Source organism: Aquarana catesbeiana, linkage group LG05 (assembly GCF_042186555.1).
Source record: "Aquarana catesbeiana isolate 2022-GZ linkage group LG05, ASM4218655v1, whole genome shotgun sequence".
Taxonomy (NCBI): domain Eukaryota; kingdom Metazoa; phylum Chordata; class Amphibia; order Anura; family Ranidae; genus Aquarana; species Aquarana catesbeiana.
This window is the reverse complement of record NC_133328.1, coordinates 9,236,447-9,249,046: the sequence shown is the minus strand read 5'-3', so window position 1 is coordinate 9,249,046 and position 12,600 is coordinate 9,236,447. Positions and strand designations below refer to the sequence as shown.

General features: G+C 40.9%; 1 protein-coding gene across 1 annotated transcript; it reads right to left on the bottom strand.

Moving 5' to 3' along the window:
- Window positions 1–840: 840 nt before the first annotated feature.
- LOC141145765 (lymphocyte antigen 6E-like) lies at window positions 841–11,016 on the bottom strand. Its single transcript, XM_073632644.1, has 3 exons — window positions 10,735–11,016; window positions 3,355–3,474; window positions 841–1,130 (listed from the first exon to the last, which is right to left on the bottom strand). Exons 1-3 carry the CDS (start codon window positions 10,784–10,786, stop codon window positions 925–927), a joined length of 378 nt encoding a protein of 125 aa, XP_073488745.1. The 5' UTR covers window positions 10,787–11,016; the 3' UTR covers window positions 841–924.
- Between the last annotated feature and the right edge of the window lie 1,584 nt (window positions 11,017–12,600).

Sequence of the window (12,600 nt, the reverse complement as noted above, 5' to 3'; positions counted from 1 at the left end):
TCAGTTGACACATTTCTGGATGTTTCATTATTTATTCTGCAGTTTGTTTCATTGTATCTGAGTTAGCTTTACCCAGAGAAGAATTTATGGATAGTGGATTTGAAACCGTTCCATCTGTATGTGCAAGCTCCAAAAAAAAAAAATAAATATGCCCCACTATAATGTGTGTCCAGACCAGGGTTCCATGGATCCCTATGGTTCCTCCGGTGGTTGCTTGAACATTGAGCAATGTCTGCCTCTTATAGGTTCCTGCTGACACCAGTCATCTTTTTTAGCAATTTGTAAAAAGGAAAAATTCTTCCTAATGATCACAAGTGTAGGAGCATTCTGACCACCACACTAATGACATGAGTTGTAGATTAGACATGTGCAGTTAGCTTCGTTCCGAACAGAAATGGACAATGTTTGTCATTCGGATGTACCTGAATTTCAATAGTAACGAAATGAATAAAAAAAATAAAAAAATAAAGTCTGGGTGAAATGCAAATAGTTTAACTGCAGAAAAGAATAAAAAAAAAAAAAATTATAAACCCCAAACACAGATAGTTCCAAAATAGAAATTAAATATCCATCTTCCAAAATTCAAATAGAATAAATTAGATATTGAATCGATTAGCATGGAGTTCAATTTGACTGAAATTAATTCTGAAAACAAAAAGGTTTTCATTCTGCACAGGTCTATGGTTCGTAGAGTCATTTTTAGAAGGGATTCCCCACGTTGAAAAGATTCAGAAAGGTTGGTCCATATTGTATAAACAATTTATTGGTTACAACATGAAGAAAAATACACATGAGAGATAGAGAATATATTATATATATATATATATATATATATATATATATATATATATATATAAAATTTTACTTCAAATGTCCCATGAGAGCCCCTAGGAACCCATAGCCAGTGAATGGACTATTAAAAATTTACTTCAGCTGTCTCATGAGGGCCCCTAGGAACCCAAGGGTCACAGCGAGGATGGTGTAGGTAGATTTAATACTGGAAGCCCCACTGGTGTTGCAGAGATCGGTGGTACAGCAGGATACACTGGTGGAGACAACAACAGCATTGAATCCGGTTGCTGTGCAGACGGCTGTACAAGTCTTGGTGATGCTGGCACCAGAAAGACTACCTGTGAATGAGAGAGAGAGAGAGCACGGTGTGACAATATGGACAACTCCCACATATTGGGAAACTGATGAACCCCCCCCCCCCCCAAACTTTTAGGGTTGTTGCTTCATCAACATGCCAGATTGCCATTGCTGTAGGCAGTACACCCCCCCCCCCCCCCCCCCCACCAGGTCACCTAAAGCAGCACTACTGCCACAAAACCTCAAGTCAAGAAAGCTGTCTAAAGAAATCAATATGGCCAACATGATGGGGGTCTGGGAAAAAAAAAAAAAAAAGGAAGAAGACACACAATTTGCTGCTTGAGTATGCCAATCATTCACACAGGCTCCATAAATTTCCCCCTGTAATTTTCCCTGAATGGTACCATTTAGTGGCTGCAATGCAGTATTTTCTGAATTTCAGGGAAAATAAAGGCAAATTTTTATTTTATTTTTTTTTTACAATTTTATCTGGAGCTCTGCTTTAAAGCCGAAGCATTGGCAATTTCAACATTTCCAGTTTGGAATGATGTATACTACCATACCTGTGGGATCCCTCTAGAAGCTGGAAATCTGGATCTAAATTTTCTGACTTAAGTTCCAGTCTGCAGGCTGACCCTGAATCTGAATCTGGGCATTTGGCTCATCATTAGTGAGCTTCAGGTCAGATTATAGACACCCCCTGTGCTAGCAGATTAATTTTTCAGTGAGATGGTTACATGCCGTGATGCCTGCAGGGGGTGCAATGTTATACTGCTATTTTGGGAATGATCAGATAGTAATAGCAGACAAACCCCTTACACTTAACTTTCACATTTTAAAGCAGAGTTCCACCTTGAAATTGAACTTCTGCTTAATCCGGAGGGGGGGGGGGCGGGGGCTTTGTGAGCAGATACCAGTCTTATACATATTTGCTCCCTCCAGATTCTGCGGTGATCAATGAGCCCCTCCCCCGCTGCCATCTTCCAAGAGGACAGCAAGGACCGTTTAGAACGCGCCACGCAACTTGCGCATGTGCAGTAGGGAACCAGGCTGGGAAGCCGCAAGGCTTCACACCCCGATTCCCTTACTGAAGATGCCGGCCCCGCCACCCGAGAGCCGACATCGCAGGTGCCCTGGACAGGTAAAGTGTCCTCATTTTAAAAGTCAGCAGCTGCAGCATTTGTTTTTCAGCGGAAATCCGCTTTAACGTTTAAAGAGTGCACTGGCCTCCACAAAGAATCCTTGTAATGTGTCCAATATGTCGATTTCCTATGATTGCCAGCTCCATCTGGTGGCCATGATGTGTTATTCCTGATCTGAGGCATTTCAGGGAAATACTGCAGTATGGCCACTAGATGGAGCTGATGATCATAGGAAACAGTGTTGCCAACTGTCAGTATTTTTACTGACAGCCAGTAAAAAAACAGACAGTTTTCTCCTGCCAGTAAATGTAAAAGGTTGCCAGTAAAAAATATGGCTCTGATGTTCAGCTTGGTCTGGAGCCAGCTGAGACCATCCTAGTGCCTGCTACAGTGTGACCGGGTGGCTCTGGCGGTGTCTGAACATGTTGTGTGATGTCATGGTGCAGTGGAGCCAAGCAGAGCGGCCAGAGACTCATGTGTGGGTCTGCGGTATGCAAGCAAAGCAGGCTGGGACTGTCAGTGCTGTTTTGACTGGAGTGGACTGGAGGGAGCGCTTGGCTTGGAGAGAGACGGTCACTGTGACTCCGGAGGGGACGTGTCAGCGAGATCTCATCATCCTCTGTGCTGCTACACACTGCTGTCCATGTCACTGTGAGAGTCAATTTTATGTGTGTGCCGCCCATTCTAATTTCTTACCCTCCTGAGTCCTGTCTATATCGAAAATAAAAGAAAATATGTTTTTTGCCTTATTATCTACTTTAAATCATATTGCTAATTGCATATTGTATTTGTAGCCTAAATACTGTCATTTGCACTTAAAACTGTAATTTTGTAACTTTTGGAAATGCCAGTAAAAAAACTTGGCTGTGCCAGTAAATATTGGGTGTTGCGTCAGTAAATTTCAATCTGGTAGGTTGTCGACACTGATAGATAATACAGAGATTAGACACGTTATGGAGATTTGGGATGGCTGTGCAGCAAAATTCTTTTAAAAATAGACCCTTTAAAAATGGTTTGTGAAATTTCTTCTAAATGTGGATCATCGGAGATAGGACATGAGATTAGATTATGGTGGATCATTAGACATAGGACATCTTCAGACCGGGCCCAGTCATCATCTTACCGAGTCCTCCAGCAACGACGGAGGTCATGCAGTTGGTGTCGGTGGCGGAGCAGGTAGTCGGAGTCATGCAGTTTGTGTTGCTGCTCTGGGAGGTGCAGGTGTAACATTGTAGTGATAAAGCTGTAAAAGAGATAGAAGTATATAGTTATACACACACAATGTTCAGATTGTAGATTTTCAGCACCACCGGTTCAGATCAATTACAGAACACACCAAGATTCAGGTACAGGATACATTAGAATTTTGCCAATGGCAGTAATCATTGAATTCTGTATGTAGAGCATTTCTACCTCCGTCCGCTCACCAAACACCTCCCTATAGACATTCCTCCCAACTGTCCCTGATTTCGACGGACTGTCCCCGATTTGGAGCAATGTCCCTCTGTCCCTCTTTGCTCCTCATTTGTCCCTCATGTTGGTCTGATCTCTATAGTTGTATATAAAATGCACTTTTTATCATTCAAAAAGCGTTTCCCAGCGCTAAACCTTTTATCCAATTCCTAAATTGCTGCATTTGTACATTTTAAAAGCCAATGTAAAGGAATAGTAGTGGTAAAAAAAAAAAAAAAAAAAATACCCTTGTGGATTTAATTAACCTTTTTTTTGCTTAATTCTCCTTTAAGGGGGTGTGACGGGGGCATGTCCTATGCCTGCATACGTTTGCTAGTAGGTGTCCCTCATTCCCATCTCAAAATGTTGGGAGGTATGCCTATAGACATTCCTCTAATCGCCCCCATTATTGGCTGGATTGGGTGAGAAAAGAGTATCGCGATTTGGGTAATTATTGTCCGCCAGGGCGCCATACAAACGTATCATTTCATCCCAAAAAAAAAACGAACAGTGAGCCGACACGTACCCCAGAAATGGGACATTGTGCCAGGAGCCTGCAAACACCAATGGGGACAGAAGGACAATTTTGTGGAGGGTAGAAGGGCAACGATACCAACGAGGAATACGATAATTGTGTTTTTGGGCATAGGATGCAACTGAAAATTTGTATGAGAACGCAAATATTTTGTCCCAGTCCAATTTATCTGCCGGCTTATTCAATTCCTGTTCCGAATTTCTTTCCAAAGGGGATTTTCCCCATAAAAAAAAAAAGGCCCATTCTTACAGGAGGAGGAGTGTACATGCACTTTATAAATACAACTGCATAATAGCAATTAGACATGTGCAGTTCATTTCAAATTAAAATGGACGAATTTTTGGATGTATCCGAATTTAAACAAATCGTTTTCCAATTTCCAAAGAGAATAGATTAGAAAAGAATATAGCAGAAAATAGAAAAGACTATAATATAATAAAATAGAGTAGAATAGAATTAAAAAAAAACAGAATAGAACCATTTCCCAATATTCAAATAAAATCAATTTGAATAGATTAGAAGAGAATAAAATAGTAAAAAAAAAAAAAAAAAAAAAAAAAGGAATAGAAATAACCATCTTCCAAAATTCAAATTTCAAATAGAATAAGTTTGAATAGAAAATAGAATAGGAAGTTATATTCATTCAATTCTTTTTTTTATACTATTGTATCATTTTCTATTCTACTCTTTTTTCTATTCAAATTGATTCTATTTGAATTTTGGAAAATAGTTACATTTCTATTCTATTCCTTTGTATTCGAATTTCAGAAGATGGTTATAATCTATTTTATTTTTTATTCCATTCTATCTTATTTTGTTCTGTTTTACTCTTATATTATATATTCTATTTTCGGTTATATTCTTTTCTATTCTTTTCCTTTATTTTATATTCTATTTTTATTCTCTTTGGAAACTGGAAAACGATTTGAAAAATTCTAAAACAAAATTTAACTAAACAAATTTATGTAAATAACGAAATCGAAACAAAATGAATTTTTTCGTTCTGCACATATCTGATAGCAGTACCATCTTTTTCAATGGCTTGCTCATATACCAAATAATAGTGAATTACATTCATCTGGACTTGTACTATGTTGAAGGCATTCTGCGGCTTCTATAAAATTAGCAATTAAACCAGTGGTGGCTGGTGCTCCATTTTTTTTTTTTTTTTTTTTTTTTTTTAGAAGGGGGGGAATTGATCAATCAGGAGGGCCTGGTGACTCGTTTGGAGGAAGCACCTACAACTAAAGTGTTTGCAGTAATGCCGGGTCGGCTTAACTACTTAACGACCGCCCGCCACAGATATGCTGTGGCAGGGCGGCTCTATTGCGTGAATCGCCGTACCGGTACAGCGCTTCATATAATGGATACAGCAAATGCCTGCAGTGCCAGAGCCAATGCGAGTGTCTGGCAGCCACGATCGCTTCATGGAGAGGCAGAATGGGGATCTGCCAATGTAAACAAAGCAGATCCCCATTTCAGGGGAGTACAGTGTGATCGTCTGTTCCTAGTGATCCGGAACAGCGAACTCTCTGTACTCTTGTCAGTCCCCTTCCCACACAATTAGAAACATCTCCCTAGGACACACTTAACACCTTCCCTGCTAGTGTCATTTATACAGTAATCAGTAAATTTTTATAGCACTTATCACTGTATAAATGTCAGTAGTCCCAAAAGTGTCCGATCTGTACACCGCAATGTCGCAGTCCCGTAAAAAAAAAATTAAATAAAAGCCATAATTCAATCCCCTATAACTTTTGCACAAACCATTTTTTTAACCAAATACATAGACCTAAACTGATGAAGAATTGTTTACTTTTTTTAGATTATGGCAAAAAAAAAAAATCAAAATTTCCAGTTAATGCGACACATATGCCATATCGCAAAAGAATGGCCTGGTCATTAAGGGGGTAAAACCTTCCAGGGCTAAAGTGGTTAGAGGTTCTGGCACTGTGAAGCTGTTCTTTTTCCAGATCTAAGGAATCCATAAGTGATCTGCAATCGGTACCCGACACTCCAAATCCTCTCCCCTACAACCTCTTTTCAAGTTCCGCATTAAAGCTTTGAAAATATCAAAACGTGACCGGCACCCAATTTCTGTTCCAAACTCCCCATTATAGCCATGGACTCAGCCCTGGGGTAAATACTAGCCCACCCCCTGCTGCTTCTGGAGGTTCCTGCTTGCCTTGAGTAGACCCGAGGGGGGCGCTACATAGAGAATACTGGTGACCAGATGGTCTCCGGCAGTCTCTATGACTCGGAGGCCCAGGCACTTCGTCATGACAGCACATCCAGCTCCGGCCATTGTAAATACTGCCATGTACTCGGCTGGAAAGCCAGGATTTTTTTTTTTTTTATCATCTTAGGATTTCCAGCCTAAAGGAGAGATCTGGGGTCTTATAGACCCTAGACCCCAGATCTCTCCATAGAGGACCTGTCATGCACTAATCCTATTACAGGGGATTTTTACCTTCCTTGTAATAGGAATAAAAGATACTACTACTACTACTACTACTACTACTACTACTAATAATAATAATAATAATAATAATAATAATAATAATAATAATAAATAATAATTAAAGGGAAAGTAAAAATAAAAAATGTAAAGTGCCCCCGTCCGCAGAAGTGAACGCATATACAAGTCGCACCCACATATCTAAACGGGGAATCAATCCACATGCGAGCAATAATTCTATCCTCCTCTGACTCTAAACAGGCAACCTGTAAAAAATATTTTGAAGCATTGCCTGTGGAGGTTTTTAAATACCGAAGTTTGGCGCCATTCCACGTGTGTGCGCGCAATTGTAAAGCGTGACAGGTTAGGTATCTATTTACTCGGCGTAACATCTTTCAGATTATGAATATATTAAAAAAAAAAAAAAAAAAAAGGGGAAGAAGAATTTGGGCTAACTAGGGTTTGAAAAAATTGCTGCACAAATACAGTTTGACATAAGCTGCAATGACCGCCATTTTATTCCCTAGGGTCTCTGCTAAAATAAAACAATGTTTGGGGGTTCCGAGTAATTTTCTAGCAAAAAATAAATAAATAAAAGGGGATTTTTACATGTAGGTACGAAGTGTCAGAATTGACCTGGATGGCAAGTGGTTAAATATATTTTTTGGAGTGGAAAACAATGGATTGTTGGATGCGGTGGTTTTGTAAAAGATGGTGTAGTATTACAACATGCAATGTCACCTGATAGGTTTACATCTAGGTGAGGCGTGAGACAAATATTTTTGCACAATCTTCTAGTGATAGAAAGGAGGTAGCAATGATGTAGCAGTTATGAGATATTTAATTTCTCCCACATATTAAAATGTAATTATCAAGTAAAGTTACCCTTTAAAAGGTGGTCTGTCACTAAAATATCTAGCTAGCATACATAAATGAAAGAACAAGGTAAAAAAAAAAAAAAAAAAAAAATAATTTAAAAAGCGGGGGGAGGAATATATATATATATATATTATATATATATATATATATATATATATATATATATATATATATATATATATATATATATATATATATATATATATATATATATATATATATATATATATATATATATATATATATATATATATATATATATATATAATTTTATGTCAAATAGTGTGACATAAAATATTGCAACAACCACCATTTCAGTCTCCAGGGTTTCTGCTGAAGAAAAAAAAATATATAATGTTTGGAAAAAATGTGGATTTTAACTGGTAAGCAACAAGTGTCAGAAAAAAGGCTTAGGCAGGAAGGGGTTAAATACAATTCTTATCTCTCACAATCTGTTAGTATATAAAATGTTTTTTTTGTAGAGATTAACAGATTGTGAGAGATAAGAATTGTATTTAACCCCTTCCTGCATAAGCCTTTTTTCTGACACTTGTTGCTTACCAGTTAAAATCCATATTTTTTTGCTAGAAAATTACTTAGAACCCCCAAACATTATGTTTTTTTTTCTTCAGCAGAAACCCTGGAGACTGAAATGGTGGTTGTTGCAATATTTTATGTCACACTATTTGCACAGTTTTCTTTCAAAGGAAATTTTATCAGGGTGATCGGGGCAACCCAGCAATGTGGTCCGACTTCGGGGGGGGGGGGCGATTTGACAGACATCTGTTCTGGTTCATGCAGGCAGGGCCGAATTTCCCACAAGGCCAGGCCTCGGGGCGGCAGTGGTGCAGGGGCGGCGCCGCGCCTGCGGCGACTTTCCGGTTTGCCCCTTAATTATGATCTTTGTCCCGGGCACCCTCATTCCAGGACAATACAGTGTTTTAGAGTGAAAAGACAAAAAAAAAAAAAAGTCCGCCTCTGCCACTCTGATATAGTTACACTCATCTGCAGCAGAACTGGTTGCTAGGCTAAGGCCGCCCCTCGTCTAGCAACCAGTGACGTCGGCCGACACGCGGGCAGTGCGCCCTATGGCTGAGACGAGTCCACCCACCTCCTCTCTCCTTCTCCGCCTCCGGCCAGCAGCAAAGGCAGAGAGAGATAGAGACCAGCCAGGCACACCAGAGCGACAAGGCACCAGGATCCAGCCTGTGCCCACTGCCCGGTCAGTGCCAGCGAGTCCTGGGGCCGCCGCCGACTACTCCGCCCGAGTCCCGCAACAGGGGAGCACATTGCCAGCAGCCCCGTCTTCTCCAGTCCAGTTCTCCTCTCTCCCACGAGGGCCGCGAGCCTTGAGCCGCCACCACACCAGACAAACTTCCAGGACCAGGTTAGTGTTTGTTCATGTGGCAGCAAATATCATTCATGACAGCGATACAGCAACTTGCTGGCAAATTCTTGTTTAGTCACTATTCAATTATTAACCACTTAAGCCCCGGACCATTTTGCTGGCCAAAGACCAGAGCACATTTTGCGATTCGGCACTGCGTCGCTTTAACTGACAATTGCGCGGTCGTGCGACGTGGCTCACAGACAAAATTGACGTCCTTTTTTTCCCCACAAATAGAGGTTTCTTTTGGTGGTATTTGATCACCTCTGGGGTTTTTATTTTTTGCACCATAAACAAAAATAGAGCGACAATTTTGAAAAAAAATTATTTTTTACTATAATAAATATCCCCCAAAAAAATATATAAAAACAACATTTTTTTTCTCAGTTTAGGCCGATATGTATTCTTCTACATATTTTTGGGAGGGAAAAAATTTTTTTTTGCAATAAGCGTATATTGATTGGTTTGCGCAAAAGTTATAGCGTCTACAAAATATTGATAAAGGTGAAGCTTCAAAATTTCAGAGCTCAACAAAACATTCAAAGCAGAAAAATTGCAGGTTATTTACCCTAATATGTATATAGCAATGCGTATTTATCTTTGCACTCTGGTTACTAACTGTTCAGCAGAACGATCTTTTGCATGTCTGAAATGAGTAAAGAACTATTTACCATCATCTTTGGGTCAAGAAAGACTGAACAGTTTAGCTTTACTTGCCATTGAGTCAGAGTGTGTATATGTGTCGGTATTGAAGGACCCGGCCTTGGGGCGGCAAAGGGAGTAAATCCGGGCCTGTGCACACAGGTGTTCAAAAAAAAAAAAAAAAAAAAAAAAAAAAAAAAAAAAAATCGCAACCAAAGCCACCAAAAAAGTAGTACAGGAACTAATTTTGTAAATCGGTGACATTGCAGCAATTCAGACAGTGCTTTTGCCAGCAATAGCCACTGATTCGGCATGTCAAATTGGACCAATATGAACCTAGGCTCAGAGTAAACGAGGGTTTAGGTTGGGTTTCATTTTGGACCCCTTTCACACTGGAGGTATTTTAGCGCTAAAAATAGCACCCGTAAAAAAAAAAAAAAAAAAAAAATCCTCAGCTGCATTCCCAGTGTGAAAGCCCAAGTGCTTTCACAGTGGGGCGCTGCGCTGGCAGGGTGTCACAAAGAGTCCTGCAAGCAGCTTCTTTGCAGCACTGCAGGAGCAGTGAATACACCGCTCCTAAAGCGCCCCTGCCCATTGAAATCAATGGGCAGCACCACCAAACCACCACTGCAGCGGCATTTTGCGGGCAGATTTAACCCCTTTTTCGGCCGCTAGCAGGGGTTAAAACCACCCCGCTAGCGGCCAAATAGCACCACTAGAATGACGGTAAAGCAGCACTAAAAAAATAGCGCTGCTTTACCGCCAACGCCCAGGCACCGGCAGTGTGAAAGCTCTCTTACCACCACAGCAGTGACACTCCCATTCTATTAGATCTGGATGCAGTTTCCATTTCACCCAACAAACGTATCGTTATGTTTTCAGTTGTATTTGTATCTTTTATGTTTTTATTTGTAAATCTTTTTGTTGCAAAACCTTGTTCTTTTTATAATCTATATTATATTGGATCCCGCTTTTCTGGATTGGGTATACGGGATTGTATGATTTTTATTTATTTTTTTATTTTTTTATGGTTGAACTAGATGGACTTGTGTCTTATCCCAACTTGACTAACTATGTAACATATTCTGAGTGTATTGTTATCCCATCACAGAGATCCCATAACGATAACATGTACATTTTCAAGACTTACCTGAACCAACACAGAGTGCAATGAAGACCAGTAGACATTTGGTGGACACCATTGTGAGTCAGAGGTGAGTGTGTCCTCCTGGCTGCCCCACCCTCTTATATACGAATGTCTGTGTATGGGTGGGGAATGGGGGTGGGGCAGTTACCATGAAAACTAAGGACTGGCCACTCTTCATTCTCTGCAATCCAGAGGACACCTGGAGATGGCAGACCTGTGATTTGGAGTCATTGTCCTGGCCAGTATGGAAGGACAAACAGCAAGTTATCATGGAAACTATCACCTCTGAGAACAATGGCGGTGACGTCTCCACAATCCAAGGATGACTTCAAGGCAGGTGATGAGTGAAATTGGACGTCAGGAGGTTGCAGGCGACACGAATAAAGGTAAAAAATCTGTAAAAAAAAAAAAAAAAAAAAATAGCTCATGCAATTTTCTTGAGATTAATGGGAACAAATGGGGTGACCATTTTTGACCAAAGTTGGAAAAGTTTCTCTTAATTTTTTTATTACTATAAGACCAGGGGCGGACTGACAACTCATGGGGCCCCCGTGCAATAGCAGATTATGGGGCCCCCGTGCAATAGCAGATTATGGGGCCCCCGGGCAATAGCAGATTATGGGGCCCCCCGGGCAATAGGAGATTATGGGGGCCCCGGGCAATAGGAGATTATGGGGCCCCCGGGCAATAGGAGATTATGGGGCCACACAGTATACACACACAGACACACAATATACACACACACAGTACACACACAAACACATACAGTATACACACACAGACACACACACAGTATACACACACAGAATACACACAGACACAATATACACACACACACAGTACACACACAAACACATACAGTATACACACACAGACACACAGTATACACACACAGAATACACACACACTGAAAAGGTACTCGAGAGGCGGGGCAGCTATAATCTTTGCAGATTTTTTAAAAAACACAGATTTTTACTTATTGTCCCTGGTTTTATTGAGGCTGGCAACCCTGATGGGGCCCCTTAGTGGCATGGGGCCCTTGGGTAGTGCCCGAGTGCCCGAATGGTCAGTCCACCCCTGTATAAGACCCCTTTCACACTGGGGCCGTGCCTGCGTTAGCGCTAAAGTGCCGCTCAATTTAGCGGTGCTTTAGTGCTGTTTAAACGGCACTTTTCGGCCGCTAGCGGACCGCTTTCAACCCCAAAGAAGGGGTTAAAAGCGCCCATGTGGCTGCTCTTCCAAAATCGATTTTCAGGCGCTTTGGAAGCGCTGCCCGTTCATTCCAATGGGCAGGGGCATTTTGGGAGCGCTAAATACAGCGTCCCCAAAGATGCTGCTGGCAGGACTTTTCCTAATGTCCTGCAAGCGCACCGCCCCAGTGTGAAAAGTCACACTGAAATGAATGGGAGGTGCTTTTCAAGCGCTATAACGCCTGAAAACCACCTCAGTGTGAAAGGGGTCTATGTTTTATTAGAAGTTTCAAGAAAAAAAAAATCCTCATTTTTTTTTAACTGAACAAATGAAATGCTGAAGCCGACCATACACGGTGCAGAAGGGAACCCGGTGCAATCTGCTGAGTGGGTGGCCCTCCTGGCTCTGCTCCATGGAACAGAAGTTGACCATTCTATCATTTTTTTTTTGTTGAAGGAACCTGCTGGAAAATCTTCAGCTGAACAGCTCATCCAATCAGATGTGTCTGCTGTCTGAGTATTTTGAGAAGAGAAGAGAAGAGAAGAAGAGAATTTTTTTTAATAAAGGACTTTTCAAACATTTGGGTGTCTTTATTTCTAGGCTACTATGTACCCCATACTCATTCGTGCATCTAGGGTGTCCCCTTATTATTAAAGGGGGCTGAACAGCTCATCCAAT